This window comes from Tachypleus tridentatus, chromosome 13 (assembly GCF_004210375.1).
Source record: "Tachypleus tridentatus isolate NWPU-2018 chromosome 13, ASM421037v1, whole genome shotgun sequence".
Taxonomy (NCBI): Eukaryota; Metazoa; Arthropoda; class Merostomata; order Xiphosura; family Limulidae; genus Tachypleus; species Tachypleus tridentatus.
In genome coordinates this window covers 142,525,262-142,547,557 of record NC_134837.1, presented here as the reverse complement: position 1 = coordinate 142,547,557, position 22,296 = coordinate 142,525,262, and the positions used below count along the sequence as shown (strand labels likewise).

General features: G+C 33.2%; 1 protein-coding gene across 3 annotated transcripts; it reads left to right on the top strand.

The window, feature by feature from the left end:
• The first annotated feature begins 4,127 nt into the window (after positions 1-4,127).
• Positions 4,128-22,101, top strand: LOC143237815 (uncharacterized). 3 transcript variants are annotated; one of them, XM_076477434.1, is made up of 6 exons: positions 4,128-5,682; positions 7,082-7,235; positions 8,816-9,095; positions 19,300-19,513; positions 20,812-21,109; positions 21,642-22,101. In XM_076477434.1, the coding sequence occupies exons 5-6, from the start codon at positions 20,906-20,908 to the stop codon at positions 21,753-21,755; spliced, it is 318 nt and encodes a 105-aa protein (XP_076333549.1). In that variant the 5' UTR covers positions 4,128-5,682; positions 7,082-7,235; positions 8,816-9,095; positions 19,300-19,513; positions 20,812-20,905; the 3' UTR covers positions 21,756-22,101. The 3 variants fall into 3 exon arrangements, with proteins under 3 accessions (XP_076333549.1, XP_076333551.1, XP_076333552.1); XM_076477436.1 differs by lacking the exon at positions 4,128-5,682 and having other exon boundaries at positions 6,434-7,235; positions 19,300-19,468; XM_076477437.1 differs by lacking the exons at positions 4,128-5,682; positions 7,082-7,235; positions 8,816-9,095; positions 19,300-19,513 and adding an exon at positions 19,531-19,865.
• Positions 22,102-22,296: the final 195 nt, after the last annotated feature.

The window sequence follows — 22,296 nt, the reverse complement described above, 5'->3', positions numbered from 1 at the left end:
GACCAACTTATCACTGTTGATAGAAGTGCTTAAAACTCACATGTAACATGATTTTTGAAACATTTTAATATCTGCATGTGTAGGTTGAAGTAGATTAAGTTATTGAAGCAATGTGCTAAACTGTTGTATTTACCTTTATGTGTTCATTTTTTTCTACTTTTGTTGGTTTTTAGTTTTTAATACAAAGATATTATTACAATTCATATGTAAGAAAAATATGTCTTAAGCAATAAAAGAACAAACTTGTAACACCATAAAAGGGTATTCCCTTTCAAATTCAGATTATAGGTAAGTAATCAAATGTTGAAGCACATTATATTTTGTTCATTTATAAATAAACTCAGCATTATGAGGGCTCTTTATTTATGAATATTGCAGATAAAATTAATGTTTTAGCTGAGTAATATAATTTATTGATGCACAAGTCCAAATATAACAAGTTAAAATGTTTTTTCCATTGATTGTTTTTACAGTGAATTAAATGGTCATGGAAATTTTGATAATAACTTATTGAAATAGCATAGAATTCTTTATTTTTTTAAAATGTCCTAAACTTATACTTCTTACCCCAATGACACAGCAGTATGTCTGCAAACTTACATTGGTAGAAACTAGGTTTTGATACTGGTGGTGGGCAGAGTACAGATAACCCATTGTGTAGTTTTATGCTTAATTACCCACAAACTTGTGGTTTTACCTTTAAGATTTTAGGAGACTTAAAATGAAAAAGAACAATCGAGAAAGTGTCAATAGTTCATCAATATAGAATTAACTTTTTTAGATTTTATTTTTATCTTTATGTTACATGTGAAGAAAGTTGTTTATGTTAAAATTTATCTGTTGATGCAACAGGTTTGTTGGGTATTCAGGACATTACAATTCATTGTTTGGATATCGACAAGAGAAAGTATATTTAACATTGTCAGTTTTTTTGTTATGTAAAAAGTTCAGCTGTTAAACTGTTATTTAAATTTTTTTGTTGTACACAGTTTATTCATAGTACTGTATAATAATTCCAAAACATACTTAACATCTGCTGACACTGAAGCTATTTCTCAATATCCAGTGTCATTAGCTGTTCAGTTCAGTGGTTCTTTGAACACATTGTGTCGGCTGGTATGTGGAATACTTCTATTACTCTCCTATCTTGTTGCTTACATGATCTTGGCGATTTTTCTTTTGATGGTTTTCCACTACTTCCTTTTTTTTTTTACCACATCTACTAGGCTTTTACCAGAAATGAGTATTTTCCTCAGTCATATACTCTTTTATTTTCAGGGTCCCTTTATTTTTCATGGTATCCCATTCTGGGGTGAGTGCTTCTGAGGCAGGTATGCTTTCTCTTTTTTCGACTTCATACTTGCAACTACTTTTACTATAATTACTACCACCAGTATGCAACAGGTTCTGTCAAAATGAGGTGCCCTGTAAGATCATTTAGGCACCTACCAGATGATATTATCTTATTATGGAATGCCACTCATGGACATTCATGAATACAGCTAAAAAGATCTTGCTAATCTTCATGTTGAATAAATTGTGATTGGTTTGCTTTGAAAAAAATGTTTTTTGAACTTGATTTAAATGTTGCACAGTTTGCAGAGTTCTGTTTTTCAAGAATCCCCAGTGCATTTTAGCACCCCAGGCTGTATTAGTGGAGCTTGAGAATCTGTGGCAGACAAGAGGCTTTTCCACCAAAGTTTTTGAGTGTGTTCAACCACTCTTGGAGAAGAGGGCAAAGTCAGGGGTCCTCCTTCTAGGGTTCGTGGATGTTTTTTTCACATTTCAGTAAGAGTGGCTCCAGCCTTCTTGGGAACCTATACATAATTTTGGTTCATATTTTGCATACAGTTATCTAGTTGGGGAGTGCAAAACCCTTCTCTTTGATCAGTGCCAGTTTCAGTTATCATTCATAGAAGTTGGTTCACTATATTGTAATTCTGAAACCAAAGCAGTTCCATTCTAAGTCCTTGGTTGAGTGCAGGTTCCACATAATTCCAGGGTTAAGTGGAATACACCTTACCCACTTGGTTAGGGATTGAGAACGAATGTTCATAATTCCATACCAGATGAGTTCTGTTCCTTTGTTGAGTATGACCTACGGGATCCCATCATTCCTAGCCTCGGGTGTTACCTTTTTGGACTCGTTAAGTGTTGCTTACTTTCTTGTCGTTATTCTGATGGTGCCAAATGCAACATTCTGTGGTTACAGGTTGGTATCTAAAGTATATATAAATATATACATATAACATTGTGGTCTGATAACCATAGCCAGCAACATGGGATGTAGGTACTACAACCCCTTAATTTCAACCCTGATTCATAGAATCTTGGCTGTCTGGTCAGGGGTGGCCTAACTGATGATTACTCATATTCTGTTCTGCCTTTGATATAGGAACTAAGCTCCAAGTGAAGAGCATATCTGTTCTGGAGGTAGGGTGTAATTTCCACACTCTTGTACCATTTTTTTTCTCTTGGTACATTCCTGTTCTGTACAAATGCTTTGTTTGTGGATCATGCCTGCATTGCCCCCTATGCTTTTATCAATGTGAGATTCTAGCTATAGTGTTGGTGAATAGTAAGTATTATTGGAAACAATTTTCAGTTTAAGAAAAATGTTAACTTTTATTTTTAGATAACTTTAGAAAATAAGCCTTCTAGAGGCTTTTAATTTCCCAGTAATCTTGTAATTTTTAATAAACTAAATGTGGAATGTAATTGCCACTTTCCTGTTCTTTAACTCATAATAACTAACATATTGGTGTTTTCTTTGTTTGCAGTTTATTATTTATAAAATCCTATTTTTTTATTTACTTTTGCACTTCCAAAATAATTAAGACAACTTGTCATTTTCAGATTTTCATTTATATCTCCTGGTAATTTCGAAACATGAATGTTGTAAAGTGTCTTTAAAGTTGATATAGTCATGTGAAGATTGTATGCAAAAATGGTGGTCAGTTGGCCAAAATGGCCATTAAGTTAATTAACTTCTAAATACGTAAGGATATTATGATTTAAGAATTTAAATAAGTTAAAAAGTAACTGAAACATTGAAGGGAATATTTTACTAATAATTGTATTGTTTGTTCTTAGTTTAAATTGAAATTTGCAAATAGGATTTGATTTTATACTGTATTTATAAAACTAAATATGTTTTATAATTAAGGACTTTAGTGATTTTTTTTTCCAATGTTCTTTTTTAAAGTTGCCTCTTAGACATATTCTTAAGAATGTTTGGTTTTTGAAATTTACTCCCAAGAAATTATAAGTATCCAGCATTGCCACTATGTTGTAGAATTGACACTAAACATAAAGCATTGTAAATCTATCTCCAATTTGAACATCTCATTCAGTGTTGCTAAGACCTGTGTTTAGGCCTGAGTATCATTAGGACACCTGCATTGTTTTATTGCTACTAACAGTAGTAGAGATCTAGGCTAAGATAAGATCCAAGGTCAGTGATAATTATTTATTTATACACAGACAAATGTAATTTAGATTAGAAAGTAACATACCTAAATTTCTTCTTACTTGTTCTAACAAGCTACATTTGAATGGCATTTTAATATATGTATATAAGCTCCCACATAACCAGCACTGTTTAAGGTAATCTACTTTACACAGACAACACTGATCTATAACCTACATTATCAATCTGTATATGCTCAATCTGAAACCTGGTTAAACAATGTTTTGCTCAATAATATAATGGAAATCAACAAATAACTGTAAGAAGTCCTGTATTTGCACCGATATTTTGGACCTGAAGTCATAAATTCATGGAAAAAAAACATGAAATATTGATTTTTATTCAAAGTACACTTCCTCTTAGCTGGCAAAAAATAGCATTATTAACCCTTTCTCTGTAGACAACTTTTTCTGTTCATGCCTCAAGGCATGAGTTACATTCAAAAGTTGATTTAACTATTTTCTTTTTATGATATACTAATAAATAAACCCTGAAAACATAGCTCATAATCCATATTTTAATGGTATACAAGTTTAAAGATTTAACTTTCAGAAGGCAATATTTAAAATAGAAAAACTAGAATTTTCTAGTATAAGAATTGTAACATTTTCTCTCTAGGCATTTTCTTCTTTAATTTATTTACCACCCCCTCCAAGAAGTAAAAAATGAAATTTAATGTAAATCACTTATTATGATATAATTTTGCTTAGACATACTATAATTTTCATAGCCTTTGATATTACTTGGTCTCAGAGACATGAAATCAAATCCATCTTGCCACACCCACTTGTGATGTCCTCTTTATTAGAAATTACCAATAAGTGTTTGAGCCACTCAGTACGGTGTTACTTAAAAACCAATAGAAAGCCATGTTTTTCATCTGTCAAGTGATTTATCATGTTGCAATATTTCCTGTAAATATAATTCCATATTTTGCTTTTGATTTAACCTTGATTGCCATGGGAAATGCATTGTTTAAAAATAGGAATTTCTTTACATCAGTTAGGTTAGATTAAGTAAAATAAGTACTACTGTTACTACTACTAATAATAGGCCTGGCATGGCCAGGTGGTTAAGGCACTTGACTTGCAAATTGAGGGTGGCGAGTTTGAATCCCCGTCACACCAACCATGCTCGCCCCTTCAGCCGTGGGGTCATTATAATGGTATAGTCAATCCCACTATTTGTTGGTGAAAAAGTAGCCCAAGAGTTGGCAGTGGATGGTGATGACTAGCTGCCTTTCCCCTAGTCTTGCACTGCTAAATTAGGGATAGCCAGTGCAGATAGCCCTTGTGTAGCTTTGCACAAAATTAAAAAAAAACAAACACAAACAAACAAAAAAAACTAATAATAATAGTATTTTAAAAAATGTTCATGAGTAGCTTGTGCATAATGGAATTCAAAAGCATAACAAAAGCTGCATATTTTTCACATGATTTACAACTTATTAAGGCATGAATAGTAATTAGTCAGGGGTTATAAATGCAATAAAACAATAAAATTTAACAATGTATATACATGCACACACTATTATGAGCATAAAACTATTTAGTATAAACATAAATAGTTTAATATCACAATTTGAAGTCATTCCAGACAGTCATTCTTTACTGCCTCAGGGGTTACACCAGTAACAAGGCTTTAGGTTTAGATATTACACAAAAAAGTTTGAAATTTTTGAGACTAAGTAAAGTATTTTTAATCTAAACATGGAAATCAACACTCAGACTTGTATACAGAAATTCTCTATTTATATATCTATACATATGTAAGTATTCACAGATACATTTTTAGTAGAAATACTCCATTAAAAAATATAATCTTTGTTGTGCAAAAAACTTTTTATGTTTACTTAAAGCCTGCCAAATGATGTGAATACATTGTAATACTATAACAAGCACATAATAATTATTAGGTCAGTTCCTGGGATTAAACCTGTCATGAGAAAGTTAAACACGTTATTTTTTCGAACATTTGGTCCTGGGCATGCTATTAGTGCTCTCGCTCACCAACTTATAAGTTATTGTACTTTTCAGTCTTGTGTCCTTTCTGAAATATTTTATAAAGTAGTATTGCCAGAGTAATTTTGAAATTGTTTTTCTACATTTCATTTTAGTGTGGAACAGGAGCGTGTTTGTTTGAACTCTCTTTGCAGTTAGCTATAATTGTGGTATGGAAGCAGTTTGTTAACGAGTGGCGGAAATGGGTATTTTGTAAGTTTTTTAGTTAAAGTAGATATTTATTGTAATAATTTCATGTAAGATCATTTTCTATGACAGTTGGCTCATTTTGAGACTTATGAACTGTGTTGTATTTTTTTTTCAAAAAGTGATTTTGATGTTTTCAAGATTTGTAGTTTATTAATGTTCAGTCAAACATGTAGTAAGTCAGATTGTATGTAAAATTACATTATTTATACATTCATGTCAGCAATAAAACCTGTTTTTATTTTAAAACTAGGTAAAAATATTTTTGTATTTATCTTGATGGCTGTTACGGCTTTACAAGAAATGGTTAGTGTATAAAAAGGGTGAGTGTGTTCATGAAAACCATGCACCCATTCAGTGGGAGAGTGACTACAACTAAATAAACCAAGAACAAATGGGTCTTTTTTGGTGTATATCTTAAAATGAGTAAGGCTTAAGTTGAACTAAAATAATGATATGAAAATAATTACATTAATAGATAAATATGTTGTACATAAAAACTTGAACACGTTAAAATGGTACTTTTTCCATGTCTGTGAAAAATGTTAAATCTTTGACAATGACCTTGTAGTTTGTACATCATTCAACAGCCTTAAAATCAAGTTATTCTAATTCTAGTTAACTGAGTACATGGCTACTATGGAAATGAATGGTATATTATTTTAAGTTCCTCCAATGTAGTTTAAAATACTTTTAAATATTTAATGTATAATTAACAGTAAAGATTAAATGTGTGATATGATGATAATGTATGTGAAAAAAGTAATTGGAGCAGCATTTAGAATGTTTTTGATGATGTAGAAATGGATGTGAATTGTGTTTATTGTTAAGCCTAAAGGGTTATAATGCAAAGATTAAACATTTGATTCCTGCTGTGGTTATGGGTCAAATTCCACATTGTACAACTTTGCATTTAACAACAAACAAAGTATTTTTTTTTTAGTTTTATGGGTTTCAGATTTTTTTCAGAACAGTGTAATGTATAGAGGAAACATTTATTAAATACCTGTAAAACACCTACACCACATCAATGATTAGTATTTTTTGGAAGAGCAATTTTAAAGGTCCTTGTCTTTGTTTTAGTTTGTTTGTTTTTTAAACGAAACATTATTAATATGCTACTTGATTTTTATGTTAATGTTTCTGTCTTGACTTTTATGTCAAACTAGAAATTAAATCTGTTATTCAACCACCTCTAGACCTGAATCAACTCCATGAGGTTAGATTTTCTCTGTAATAAAGTTTGATACTTCCAAGGAGTCACCACATGTGTTATTGTTATTGTAGTCCATTAATTACAGTAACTTTACACTATATTTTACTGTCTAAATCATAAAAACTTCCTCAAACATTAAATGTACAGTTTAGTTAATAAACGTTTCTGTAATTTGTTCTCCTTCTCCAGTGTTGCAGTTTGGATTTGTCACAATTTTTTGTGGTTGCATTTCCTCTGGCACCATTATTTGCTTTACTGAACAACATCACAGAAATCAGGCTCGATGCTAGGAAGTTTATCACTTTCTTACGACGACCTGTTGCAGAAAGAGTTAAGAACATTGGTAAGTGCACAGTATGGTGAATACAGTAAGCTGTTTAGTTTTAGTCTGTTAAGAAGAATTGAAATTGACAATATTACATATTTTTTATTTCAGGCAAGTCTCTGATTTATTATGTTACATTATGTAATATTGCTCTAAATAATCAGTAATTTGAATTTTGTTGTTATTTCAATGTTAGTATGTATTAAAATATGATATTTGCCAACAAGATTGACATGTACTATTCTCTATTATGACACAAATATATTAAAATATACAAAAAAGAAAAACGACACAAATTATAATTACAGTTATTACAAATTAGGGTTTAGGTACAAGAGTTTTAGAAACAATACTGAGTTTTATATATGGTCTAGAACTCAATATTTTATTGACAGTCCAGGCCCATGACAAGCAAATTCAATCCAAGTTGAGACTGTCACATATCACTTAAGCTGGCTATGTTGGATGGCTTTGCACTGGTTAAAAGCTGACTTTTTCCAGGGATGCTATTTTATGTCCTTGTAGAAAAAATAACATCCCAAATTAATGTGTTGAAATTGAATGGTTTGTAATGTTCAAAATCTACTGCACACCTGGTCTCCAATTTTGTAGTTTTATGATTAATTGGTGTTAATCACAATTATAGCTTCTGAGGCCTATATCACACTGACTTTAACTGACTAATAATATTCTTCCTGCTCTTGGCATGTTGGTTTATATAGTTTATTGTGAGTTTCTAGAATATTCACCAAAGTTGAAAGATGCTTGTGTTTTCGTAAAATAAATAAATATTAATCTTACTCTCGAGAATCTTCTACAAATATCAAGAACAGATGGGACTTGTGCAATACATGGCCAACAATATACATCACATGCAAAAAAGAAAACTATATTGAAACAAATGTAGATATTAAAACAAATGTGTAATGGTAAATCTGTTAGAAATCACAGTCTGAAGCTCTTAAAATGTAGACAATAATGTTGTGATACAAAACTTCTTTGTGACGTACAAACACTCTTCCAGTAATTGAGTGAGGGCTGTTATTAGTAAATAATAACAATCATTTGACAGTCATGTGTGAACCAATCAGTTGTAAGAAATATTTGGATTTTAGCCTTTTAGGTATTTTCATTATGACATTTCAAGTTACCCAGATAGTGAAGTAATGTAATATTCATACTTTGAAGTTTGTTTTATTTCAAACCTTGATTTTTTTTACACTAAATATACACAGAAGAGTTATTAGAGTTAATAACTTCTGATTAGTCTTTAGTGATAAGTCTTAATTCATAACTTAGCTGAGATATATTTGTATATAATCCATTCTATACATGAATGTAATGTTTATGAAATATAATTGTTTTGTAAGCAAAAAAATAACAAAAAGATTAGACAGTAAAGTAATTGAAATATATTCCTGTTATCCTAAGAGTTTGATTCTATTTTGGTAGGAATATGGTACAGAATTCTTAATTGATATTTAAAATAGATTTAAATTTCCATGGCGTGCATATTAAACAAAAATTTATTCTGCTGTACATTTAGGTTTTTTACTGGATATTTTATTGTGGTTAAGGGCAAAGTTGTTCTTTTTCAGTTTGAACTGCAACTAGCTGCTATTTCCTTTTAAGTACCAGTTTGATGGAATATTATGATGTCTCAGCTTTCTGCGCTTATTGTTGCTTGCTAGTGCTTCTCTAACACATTTGCCATTTCAAGCTGGAAGTGCCAGTGGTCAACAAACCTCAGATCAAATAACAGATATCACAACTTCAGACTTCTGGAGGCACATCGACCTGAAGTCTCAAGAAATACCAGAAGAAATTAAACGAAAGGTCGCAGACGTTAATGTCAAAGAAACCAGTATCACAGTCGGTGTAAGTTACTTTAATGGTATATGTGTTTCTATATCCTCTTAGCGTGAGGCTACTAACTCATGCAGATTCAGTTACAACTAAGATAATAGATATTATTATAAAACCTCTACTAAACACTTAGATAGAGCAGAATCTTAGTTTTTCAGCTATGCTGACAGCTATTTTGTTATTGTATTCTCAAGACACTGGTATAGGTATTAAAACGTAATTAAAATAAAGTACAGAACAATGTTTTGACCTGTTTACCAGAATATGACTTAAGAAGGTCGAAACGTTGTTCAGTATTTCATTTTAATTAAAGTTTTAATACCCATACCAGCTATCTTGAGATACATTTTTACTTCATGTGGGTTGTTGTTAGTGATCAGTATCAAAACATAATCCTTACTTCAAATTATTTTGTTTAAAAATGGGCAACAAAAGGCCTCGATATTCCTACATTTTGCTCTATTGATGACAAATTTCAGTAAAAATGAAACTTATTTTAAAATGGAGTTGTGATTGTTTATAACGTATATGAACGTTCATATTATTTGCCTATATACGTACTTAATTTCAACTATTAGCTTTACACGCCAGGTTATCTACTGTTCAAGTAATGATGTCAGAGTAGTGACAAGATGGCTATTAATCTTTACTTGATATAGTACATTTTCTTTTACTACACATAAGTTAACCAACTACATCATATACTTAACTGAAGCTGCAATAAGTTCCAAGTTCTTTTACATGATTTAGCTCAAATTATGTTTCAAACAGATGTTCCGACACCACAACTTGTAATCATAACCAGTTTTTAACCAGATTGTTATAAAAATTTAGATCTTTTGCAATTTAAGCTGTTTATATTAGCACCATCTTGAGTCCTGTATACACAATGATGCCAATAGGTTTGCAATTATTAACTTACTGGCTGTAATGGTTTCTTAACAAGTATAGCTATGCGATTTTACTAACGGAAACAAGTTTTTGTTTTTGTGTAAAAGTTTAACAAGTTGTAATCAGTCAGTGAAATTCAAGTTATTTATTCAGCATTACAGATTTATTTCCTTTAGACAAATTATTTAAACCCTAGTATTACCGATATACAGTATTGTGCAAAATTGTAAGAACAAAGTCAAGGATTAGGTTTTAGGTTTCTGTCAAAGAACATTGAAAGGTAAATCACAGGTGAAACACCAAAATGCTATTAATCATCATATTTAGTACAATGGAAACTCAGTGGAAGTGTTGAGTTCAGAAAACATAGTCTAACAGAAACTCAGTGGAAGTGTTGAGTTCAGTAAACATAGTTTAACAGAAACTCAGTAGAAGTGTTGAGTTCGGAAAACATAGTACAACAGAAATTCAGTGGAAATATTGAGTACAGTAAACATAGTACAACAGAAAATCAGTGGAAGTGTTGAGTTCAGAAAACATAGTCTAACAGAAACTCAGTGGAAGTGTTGAGTTCAGTAAACATAGTTTAACAGAAACTCAGTAGAAGTGTTGAGTTCGGAAAACATAGTACAACAGAAATTCAGTGGAAATATTGAGTACAGTAAACATAGTACAACAGAAAATCAGTGGAAGTGTTGAGTTCAGTAAACATAGTTTAACAGAAACTCATTGGAAGTGTTGAGTTCAGTAAACATAATACAACAGAAACTCAGTGGAAGTGTTGAGTTCAGTAAACATAATACAACAGAAACTCAGTGGAAGTGTTGAGTTCGGTAAACATAGTACAATAGAAACTCAGTTGAAGTGTTGAGTTCAGTAAACACAGTTTAACAGAAACTCAGTGAAAGTGTTGAGTTCAGTAAACATAGTTTAACAGAAATTCAGTGGAAGTATTGAGTACAGTAAACATAGTTTAACAGAAATTCAGTGGAAGTATTGAGTACAGTAAACATAGTTTAACAGAAATTCAGTGGAAGTATTGAGTACAGTAAACATAGTACAACAGAAACTCAGTGGAAGTGTTGAGTTCAGTAAACATAGTTTAACAGAAACTCAGTGGAAGTGTTGAGTTCAGTAAACATAGTACAACAGAAACTCAGTGAAAGTGTTGAGTTCAGTAAACATAGTACAACAGAAACTCAGTGGAAGTGTTGAGTTCAGTAAACATAGTACAACAGAAACTCAGTAGAAGTGTTGAGTTCAGTAAACATAATACAACAGAAACTCAGTGGAAGTGTTGAGTTCAGTGAACATAGTTTAACAGAAACTCAGTGGAAGTGTTGAGTTCATTAAACATAGTACAACAGAAACTTAGTGGAAGTGTTGAGTTAAGTAAACATAATACAACAGAAAGTCAGTGGAAGTGTTGAGTTCAGTATACATAGTACAACAGAAACTCAGTGGAAGTGTTGAGTTCAGTAAAGAGCTAATATTTTGTGTCCCCCTTTTGGTTTAATAACTGCAGATAGTCTTTCAACCATCATTGCAACACATGTAATAAAAGTGTCCTTTGGGAATTTACTTCAAATGTCTGCAATACACTTCCATAAAGTTTCTTTAGAAGTAATTTTTGACATATCAAGTTTTTGATCCATCGTGTTCCAAATCTACTTAAGCTGGTTGAGATCAGGACTCTATGGGGTCATTGTATCATTTAAATGACTCCAGCAGCTTCTTGTCCCAGATCTACTCAAGCTAGTTGAGATCGGAGCTCTATGGGAGCCATTGTATCATTAAAATGACTCCAGCAGTTTCTTTCTTAATGTTTGAAAGAGGGTAGTTATTTTCTAGGTTGTAGAATCCTTAACCAATAATACACAAACCACTGGATATACCATGACGTATCAGTATTTGATGGTATCTGTACTGGTTCATTATTCCATTTATTTTGCAAATATCTCCTGTTGCATTAACAGAAAAACACCTCCATACCATTATACTGACACCACCTATATAAGTAAGTAAGTATCTTTCACCTTTCCTCCGTCGGACATACGACCTATATTTTGAACCAAATATTTCAAAATTGGACTTATCCACTCATAAAGCCATTTACCAATCATTAGCAGTCCAGCTTTTGTATTTTTTAGCAGATTTCAGTCTCTTCATGATGACTGGAAATATAAGTAAAGGTTTTCTAACTGCTTCACAACCAAATATTTCATTCTCATTGAGTCTTCTTGATACTCTATATCAGGACACTTTTCTGTCATTTGGTTCGTGGCTGTTTATCTCGTGTAGTTTTCCTTCTGTCCTGAAAGCTGCATAAACAATGATACTTAACATCAGTATAACTGAGTTTAGGTGTTCCTCTTCCTTTCCTATTTTCTAATTTACCTGTCTCAGTCTCATGATCTAGGGTGTACTTGACAGTTCTTGGAGAACATTTCAATTCTGAAGCAATATGCTGGAGAGTCCAATCAGAACCATGTAAAGTTTTTGTATGAACTCTCTGCTCTACTGACAATTCTCTAAGCTTTTTGGGCCATGAAAATAAAACTTATTATAATGTGTTAAACACTCTCTGTATGAAGGTTTATTTGTGGGGTGTTATTAAATTGAATACTTGTTAGATAGATTTTGGTTTGGTTTGTTGCAAATTTCGCACAAAGCTACTTGAGGGCTATCTGCGCTAGCCATCCCTAATTTAGCAGTGCAAAAATAGAGGGAGGCAGCTAGTCATCACCACCCACTGCCAACTCTTGGGCTACTCTTTTATCAACGAATAGTGTGATTGACCATTACATTATAATGCTTCCATGGCTGAAACAACAAGCATGTTTGGTGTGACAGGGATTCAAACCCACGACCCTCAGATTATGAATCGAGTGTCTTACCCACCTGGTCATGGCGGGCCTGTTAGATACATATACCTCAATCAAAAGTGAGTGATATTGAGAAAAAAAGAAGACATAATGTGACTATTTTCACAAATTTATATTGAATTGTCTATTTGTTTCATACATAAAATATTTGAAGTCTTGCATATTTTACAAATAGAATATTTGAGTTCACTATGTGCTTTATATATAAAACCAGTAAATTCATCCTGTTATAAAGTTTTTTATACTGAATGTTGTAATAATAATATAGATGTAGCAATATGATGTAATGTGTTGAACCTACCTGTATGGAGACACCTAAACAGTCTGTAATGTTAACTTATCGCTGTTTCTAAACTGACTTTTAAATGATATTTTTTATAATGGAATTGTGAGAAGGCTTAAGGACTGTTTCATAATTTTGACTGATGGTAAAGATAGTTGGTACTGTTTATTATTTTATATCATATTAAACAACATGATTGGTAATATTGCAACTTCCTAGGTAGGAAATGTTTTGTTTGTTTGTTTTTTGGAATTTGGCACAAAGCTACTCGAGGGCTATCTGTGCTAGCCGTCCCTAATTTAGCAGTGTAAGACTAGAGGGAAGGCAGCTAGTCATCACCACCCACCGCCAACTCTTGGGCTACTTTTTACCAACGAATAGTGGGATTGACCGTCACATTATACACCCCCACGGCTGGGAGGCGAGCATGTTTAGACACGGCGCTGAACGACGATTCATGTACTTTTAGCTAGGCCATGCCCCCACCTAGGTAGGAAATACAAACAGGTAGTCATTTACAAAACTGTCACAGTTTCAAACAGTTGCACATAATTTTTTTTAGACTTTCTCACGGAATCATGTTCATGTGATACTTAGCTACAGATAAGCCTTAAAATCGTGCATACAGAACTATCTAAGTGAAGAATAAATCGAACACGGATGGTAGGGTAAAGCAAGTAAACCAAAGTTTAATTTAAAACAATAAAATTGTTTATTCAACACTAACACAGTATTCTGTTACCTAGGGACACCTGGCGTTCGACTCACGAACTACTACTGATTGTAGGTTTGAATCCCCGACATCAAACATATTCGATCCTTTAGCCGTGGAAGAGTTTTAATGTGATGGTCAATTTTACTTTTCTTGTTAGCGGTGGGTAATGTTAACTAAATTCTTTCCTATGCATTTATCAGAAGCTTATGTATTTCCTGTTTGAATAGGCTGTATTTCAAGAAATTATAGTAGAAGGATTAACTCACGTTTACGGACAACAAAAAATTTTGTTAACTGCAAGGACAATTAGAGTAAAAATTTAAGGATATACCTGAATACATTCATGATATTAAGAAAACATAAATAAATAAAATAAAAAATTTGAAGCCCTGTAGCCTAAATGATTTCAAAAGGTGGAATTTTGTTTATCAGGGATCTTCGAATAAAGATATATTGGAATAAACTGGAAACAGTTTGATTTAGTAACGAATAAAACTTTATTATAAATGCACACCGTTTCTACCTGATTATTTCATTATCAGGTACAAGTAGTTTACAGTGACACAGTAATACACACACTAAAGAATAAAGAGGTCACATGACTGGAGATTGCTTCACAACATGGTATAGGTATCTTAGTACCCTGGGTGTTGGTTTTTGGGCGGGGTTGTTTTGTTCAATTAAGATAGCTTCCTTCACTCTTTGTTTATCGTTATTTGGTTCTTTGTTTAAAATTACACTGTGTTTTGTGGATGTACTGTGGATTTTTTGAGTTACAATGGTGGAACACATGGGAGAGTTTTTCATTATTATGTTCAGTGAATCTGATTTATAATTTTCTTTTGATTTCTCTGATGTAAAATTCTGGATAGGTTTGGTCTGTTTTGTATTTCGCTCAAAGCTACATGAGCGTTATCTGAGCTAGCCGTCCCTAATGTTGCAGTGTTTGACTGGAGGGAAGGCAGCTAGTCATCACCAACCACGTCACGGCTGAAAGGGTGAGCATGTTTGGCATGACAGGGATTCGAACCCGCGACCCTCGGATTACGAATCGAGTGCCTTAACCACTTGGCCATGCCGGGTCGAAAAACGTTTGTTTCTTGTCATAAAATTTAAAGATATATTATATATGGAAGGATGCAATTTATAAACATTTCAGTCATAACACCTGCAAACTGTAACCATCCTCCTATTTCTACATTGAGTCAGTTTAATTAAAATTACATAGAGCCAAATAAATTTCATAAAGCTACAGAAGATTAAACGAACGTTGGGCCAGTCACAGTTGTGGCTTTATTAGTTGTGCTTTATTTTTACAGATTACCTAAAGTTTATTCAGACTTGAGAAAATTATTCAATAACTCATATTTTTATATATAACTAAACAATCTTCTTAAATTTTCCTCATTTGGATATTTCAAGAGATCTGTCCTTGCGTTCTTACCATTCATACTTTTAATAGCACAATGATATTACACTGCAATTTTAATTTTTGCATATGATTTCAAATTATTTTGATTGTTCTTAAGCATAAAGATATACAAAGGGCTATCTATACAATGCCCATCACGGATATCGAAATCCGGCTTTTAGCCAGTAGACTTGCAGACTCACTGCTGTGATCACCGAAGAAGGAAGTTCTTTGAAAAGTACCTCTGATACTGCACCTTGCAAAAACTGTGAAAGTTCTTGTAACAGATTTCAGAGATTTGATGTGGCAATCTTTTTGGTTTTTTATTTGGGAGTAAAGCAGGCCTATTAAGAATGGTTTTTTTTTGCATTGTTAATAGCAGGAACAGTCCACTGTGGAGGAGTACTGCCATCTTTAGACTTCTATCATTTCCAGACAACTCATCTTCATAGTCCTAACCTCTGCTTAAGTATTCTCTTCAGTTGAATTTCTACACGTTATTCGTCATTAGAAGAAAACTATACCTCATTTCAAGATTTATTTTTATAAAGCCAAACATTGTTGATTATCATTTGCATTGAATACAAATCTTCCCTATATTTGTATCTCTTTGTGGTTCCTGAAGCGATATTCTATTGTCTTGATTCCAAACTTGTACAGTTTTACAATACAACATTTCTTTATCTTGTTATTAAAGATTGGTACTTTCTATTGACAAAACAGATGGAGAGTCAGTGACATCCCTCAAATCAAGAGTGTATTTTGTAGTTTTAATTAAAAAACCCATATTCGTCACAACAAAGCTATAGGAGTTTCAAAAACGTCTCCAGTTGTTGACAATAATAGGAAATATGCTGAAAGAGTGAAAGATGTTGATTCCATGTTTTCTGCTCTTGTGGAATTATTTACTACTAGAATGTCACATATGTAAACATTTTTCTAAAGTTACGTTATTCTCATTGGAAATTATGTTTTATGTGTTTCCCACATCCCAAACAAAAATCACCAATAAGCTGACTTACCAGTTTTTTTCCTATTATTTTAGTGCAGCCTATTTGAATAATCTGCCATACTTATATTCTTTTTCATAATGTACCTAGGGCATTAACAATTATGTTTCAGTTGGTACTTCTAGGACTTAAACAAAACTGTTTCAGTTGGTACTCCCAGAACTTTAACAGCTATGTTTCAGTTAGTTAACCAGCAAAACTCATCCATCACACAATTTGTCGTTCCTTTACAAGGAAAATCGCTGAAAGGTTACAGCAGCAACAGGCCTAAGGAATGTTTCTGTGAGGAGAGACACACAGGATGATTGAAATCAATCGAGGCTTTAGTGTCATATAAACTGAAATGGAAACTTTGACTGTTCCACTGTATGAAGGTAGCCATTTTTATTATGTAAAAGAACTGTATGCAGTGTCTTTTAGTTTTTGTTTAGTAGAAAGAGGTCTATTAACCTACAAGGACCCTGCTATGGGACAGTGAGGCAGGTCCATGTTGGAGAAATTAGATTTTCAATGAATGAGTGCGTCATCACATAACTGGCCTGCACTTCGGGGGGACCGATGGAGAGAGGTCCAAGCTGCAAAAGAGATAGGAGAAGACGTAAGATTTATTAATACGTGTATCCTTGGAGGGCAGAAGACTCTTTACATGATGAGAGAAAGTCTTTATAAGAGAATCAGACAGATTTGTCTGTATCTCTGCTGTACCAGTAGAGTGGAGTACAGCAGCATACATCAGAGGTGGAAGAGGAAACAACAGTTTATGTGTTTCTGGATAAGAAATGTTGTTTATGGTCTTCAAAAAATACACCTCTTTTTCCTTTGCTAATTCAGAGCAAGGACGAAAACATGGAGGGTGTGAACCATTACCGTTAGAACAATGTATGTCCGATTGACATTCACAGCTGTTGTTGCCTTAGCCTCCAGAATGAGCAGGTGTCAAAGAATTACAACAAGATTTCTCAGAATCTCCGAACCTTTAGCATTGGAAACATGTGACAGATAATTTGCTTTGATAGTGGCAGGCAGACATAACAATTTAAATGGCAACATCAGAACGTTTGTAATCCAAGTTGTTCCATTTTTACAAATGGAGACAGGCCGAACAGCCGAAACACCTTGGCTGGAGAAACAAGCGAGGATCTCCGATTCAGGGATGTTAAGTAAATCTTTCTTCATGATCACTCCTCTTGAGGAATTCAGATTAGCATGGGAGTAACCTTGAAAGGGATATTTTCCCAATGGACTTCGATTTCATGAGAAGTGTGCTATCTTGTGTTTAAGATATTTCAACTGAGATCTCCTCATATTGTAGCTTTTTGACAAACTCAAAAGATCTAATCAGCCCCTTTGATTACTCCTGAATGAAAAAGGGAGCCATTTGTCCTTATGATTGATCGTTTTCTAATGAATTTTATTTTATTTTGATGTTCATTATTTTTATTATCCATAAGGAATACAGATTGATTCATTAGCCATTGACCCCACCCTCCATGGAGTCCAACAAGAGGGCGCTACACTACCCAACTAGGACAGTGTAGCTATGCCATAGTTTCGTGAGTGTTATACCCAAACACTAGCATCAGACATACTGCCCATAATACCCGTTGAGAACGTTCAACACCAGTACTCAGTTTACCTCTGCCCAACAGGATCACATGATTGACTTTAGGGAAAGCATCACAAGTTCACCCAGCTACAGGACTTTACGGCCAAAGTGGTGTGTTTCAGTGCCTCCGACGCCTCTCAACCAATTGAATCCTCTTCTTCCCTTCAAGATCCTACAAGGTCTCCTCATCATGTAAAGGAATCCACGTCGAGAGGTTAACATTTCTTTTAAAAACAAGAGTGCCAATACACACACAATATATTATAATGGTTTTATGTTAAATCTAAATAACCATCAATTTCTATATTTATTTATAACTTTACAACATGTCTGAATTATTAGGAAGAATTATATTATGTTCATATTCCAAATCCACCAAGTAGTAAGTGGATGTAGATTGTTGTTCCATATGAAGTATTTGAAGTAAATGGTTGTATAGGCTGCTGTTCCTAATGGAATGTTTCTGCTAAGTGGACGTAGGTGCTGTTGCCCCAAATGGAATATTTCTGGTAAATGGAATGTAGATGCTGTTGCCCCAAATGAAATATTTCTGGTAAGTGGAATGTAGATCCTATTATTCCAAATGCACTATTTGTGGTAAGTGGATGTAGATCTGATACTGTATAATGTTATAGCTTGTGCTTGGTAACATACGCTCATTAGCAAGTCAAAATAAAATCTTTACATTTTGTACTTTTTTATGACTCGGTGACACAGAGGTACCTCTGCGGACTCACAACATCAGAAACCAGGTTTCAACACCCCGTAATGAACAGAACACAGACATCTTATTGAACTTTGGTCTTCACTTCAAACAAATAAACTCTTTAATAAAACAATTTGAAACATAACATTTATTTATTTTTATTGTGTGAATTGAAAACTGAATTAAACCTGAGATTCTAAGTGAGTATTGTATTTTGTGTATGAATATATTATGTAGACTCATCATTTATTACTGTGTGGATAGGTACGTGTAATAAATTTTCGTGAGATATGAATTTCTTTTGTTACTTAGAAATTACAACGTTACTTGTTAATTTGTATAGACCTGTTGTTACTTAGAAACTACTTGTCAATGTGTATAAATTAATACATTATTTACACAGTTATTTTTATTTCGGGTTCAAGTTGAACCTGAAAATGTTTTTAGAAGTAACATTTTGCCTCAAGTTTTACATTTGTTAGGACCACTAAAATATTGTTAGAAATTATAAACCACAGTATATAATATATACATAGTGTGTAATATATATATAATATTTATATTTGAAAGGAAACAGTAGTTGGTAATCATATCAATTTGACGTTTTGTTACGATTTTCTAAAAAAGAAAAAACGAAACGTGTTTGTGGTTAATATTCCAATATTGTTTTATTTTTTGTAATCATGTTTTTTTTCATAACTGTAACCAGAATGATAAAGTTTTCTACCGTGAAGCTTTACCTAAGGACACTTCCAATTTCCACATCTCCATCCTTCTTCTGCACGGATCAGCATTTTCTTCCAAAACCTGGCTGGACCTGGGCACAATACAAGTGCTGGCTGCAATGGGCTACCTGACTGTGGCAATAGATGTACCTGGTGGGCTTTCTGTTCATTACTAACTTAACATTACAACACTTAGAGGTAGGTGTCAGTTCATTACTAACTTAACGTTACAACATTTAGAGGTAGGCGACAGTTCATTACTAACTTAACATTACAACAGTTAGAGGGAGGCGACAGTTCATTACTAACTTAACATTACAACATTTAGAGGTAGGCATCAGTTCATTATTAACTTAACATTACAACATTTAGAGGTAAGCATCAGTTCATTACTAACTTAACATTACAACATTTAGAGGTAGGCGACAGTTCATTACTAACTTAACATTACAACAGTTAGAGGGAGGCGGCAGTTCATTACTAACTTAACATTACAACAGTTAGAGGGAGGCGGCAATTCATTACTAACTTAACATTACAACATTTAGAGGTAAGCATCAGTTCATTACTCACGATGCTCCTCCACCCCACCCCCCCCCCCCAATGACACAGCGGTACACCTGCAGACTTATAAAGCTAGAATCTGGGTTTCGATACTCGTGGCAGAACAGAGCACAGATTGTCTCTTGTGTTGCTTTGTGCCTAACTTCAAAACAAACAATACTAACTTAACATTACAATATTTTGATATAGACTCCAGTTCATTGCTTACTTAACATTACAATATTTTGATATAGACTCCAGTTCATTGCTAACTTAACATTACAATATTTTGGTATAGACTACAGTTCATTGCTAATTTAACATTACAATATTTGGATATAGGTGTCAGTTCATCACTGAATGAAGAGATAGGTAGTCAAGACCTTTATCATAAATTAAATTCTTTGTTTGTTTTTAAATTTCACACAAAGCTACACAAAGGCTATCTGCTAGCCGTCCCTAATTTAGCAGTGTAAGACTAGAAGAAATGTAGATAGTTAACATCACCCACCGCCAACTCTTGGTCTACTCCTTTACCAATAAATATTGGATTTACAGCTGAATGGGCGAGCATGTTAGGTGTGACGGGGATTTAAACTCCTGACCCTCAGATGCGAGTCAAGTGCCTCAACCACCTGGCCATTTTGGGCCCTGACCAGTTGTGAATAGAGTTTCAAACACAGTTGTGTATCTCTTGTGTAGTGAAATTGGCTATCATGTTAAGTATGTAATTAATTAGCATGTTTTATTATTAGGAATTGAACGTTTTTAAACGATCATGTTTAATAATCTATCAATTGTGCAAATCTACAATTGTATTTCTTATTTTCGGCATAAATGTGTTATGCAAAAGTTTAATCCTGGTGACCTTTTACCTGCAGTCTACGCGGCGCGATCTTTGTTTTTATATATATTATTTATTGTACATTTATGTTTGAATATTTTTATAACAGGTTTTTGTAACAATGAATCTCTGACCGGGGCGAGTTCATTAACAACGTAGTTAAAGCCTTGAACTTGATACGTCCTGTGGTGGTCAGTCCTAGTATGAGTGGAGCTTTTGCTTTTCCGTACCTGATAAAACATTCAACGGATATGGGTGGATATGTTCCAGTTGCACCCGGGGCTACAAGCATTCTTGAAAGACAACCTTGTGGTAATGGTCAATCAAAAGAAGTGTTCCTTGACAGTGTATGTGAAAGCCTAAAGGATCACTTTTCACTCCCCCCTCATGACTTAAGTTGTCTTAAGGTAAGCAATTTAAATGTCAACATCAAAAGAAACGTATAACAGATAAAGTGTGTGGGGTAGAAACCTTTTCAAACGTAAGATACCTGGTAAGCACATTTCACTTCGTTTTTATCTTTTATCTTTTAAGTTGTGAGACTTCCAGCTGAGCCATGAGAGGAAGGTATCTTATTATTTAATATATTTTATAGCGAGTAATAAATAAAAATAATAAAATTTTAGATTTGTCATCAAAATGTTACTATTTCTTCTTCATGTAAACCATGTCTATCTGAAAGTAGAATGTAGCATCTTATAAACATGTAAAAGAAGATATGGAAATAAAGATTATCTCCCCCTCTCTCTACACACACGTCTAGTGTTTATTGTTAGTCTTCTAGAAATCAAGATTATCTCCCCCTCTTTCTACACACACGTCTAGTGTTTATTGTTAGTCTTCTAGAAATCAAGATTATCTCCCCCTCTTTCTACACACACGTCTAGTGTTTATTGTAAGTCTTCTAGAAAATTACCAATAGTTTTTATCATATTTCAGACCCCTACGTTGGTGGTGTTTGGAGAGTATGATCATGGGAAAAATTCTGCTCTGTTATGCTTGTTACCCAGACGTCAAGGAGTTGAGATCCCCAGAGGAAACCATCCGGCTTAACTAACTAGCCCTGGGCTTTGGCATAAACGTCTTTACAATTTCCATCATTATGCTAACCAGCTGGCAGCTGAGACTCAATGAAACAAAACCAGCAGAAGTCAAAAAGACATTATACATATTTGAAATATATCTCACGATTTGTCAATTCTTGGCTGTGGATTGTAACAAAGAAAAAAAAAAAGAGGATATTAAGAAATATATTGGAATTCATGTTTTAAAGTAGTTTTATGTAGTGAGCACGTTTTTTTCTTTTCTGCACTTGACTTGCAAATTCCATATTTATGATGTTGAGAAAAAATGTGCTAAAAACCTGTCAATGAAGTGATAATAATAAATTTTATAACTATGTATACTGTTATACTGCTTATGGGACATACAACAGTGGAAATAATTTGGAAATGTGCAGGTGATTCACACTGATGAGTAAAAAAGAATGAATAGTTGCATTTAAATGTCCAGCTTGTTACTCTTACAATAAATACAAACAAAAAGTAGATACGTTCTATAATGTACTAATTTTATATTTGTTTTAAACCTATCA

Excerpts from the sequence above, each read along its gene's own strand:
- LOC143237815 (XM_076477434.1), top strand. The coding sequence starts at position 20,906 with ATGAGTGGAGCTTTTGCTTTTCCGTACCTGATAAAACATTCAACGGAT. Across the intron at positions 21,110-21,641 it reads ATGACTTAAGTTGTCTTAAG|ACCCCTACGTTGGTGGTGTT; the intron begins GTAAGCAATTTA and ends ATCATATTTCAG.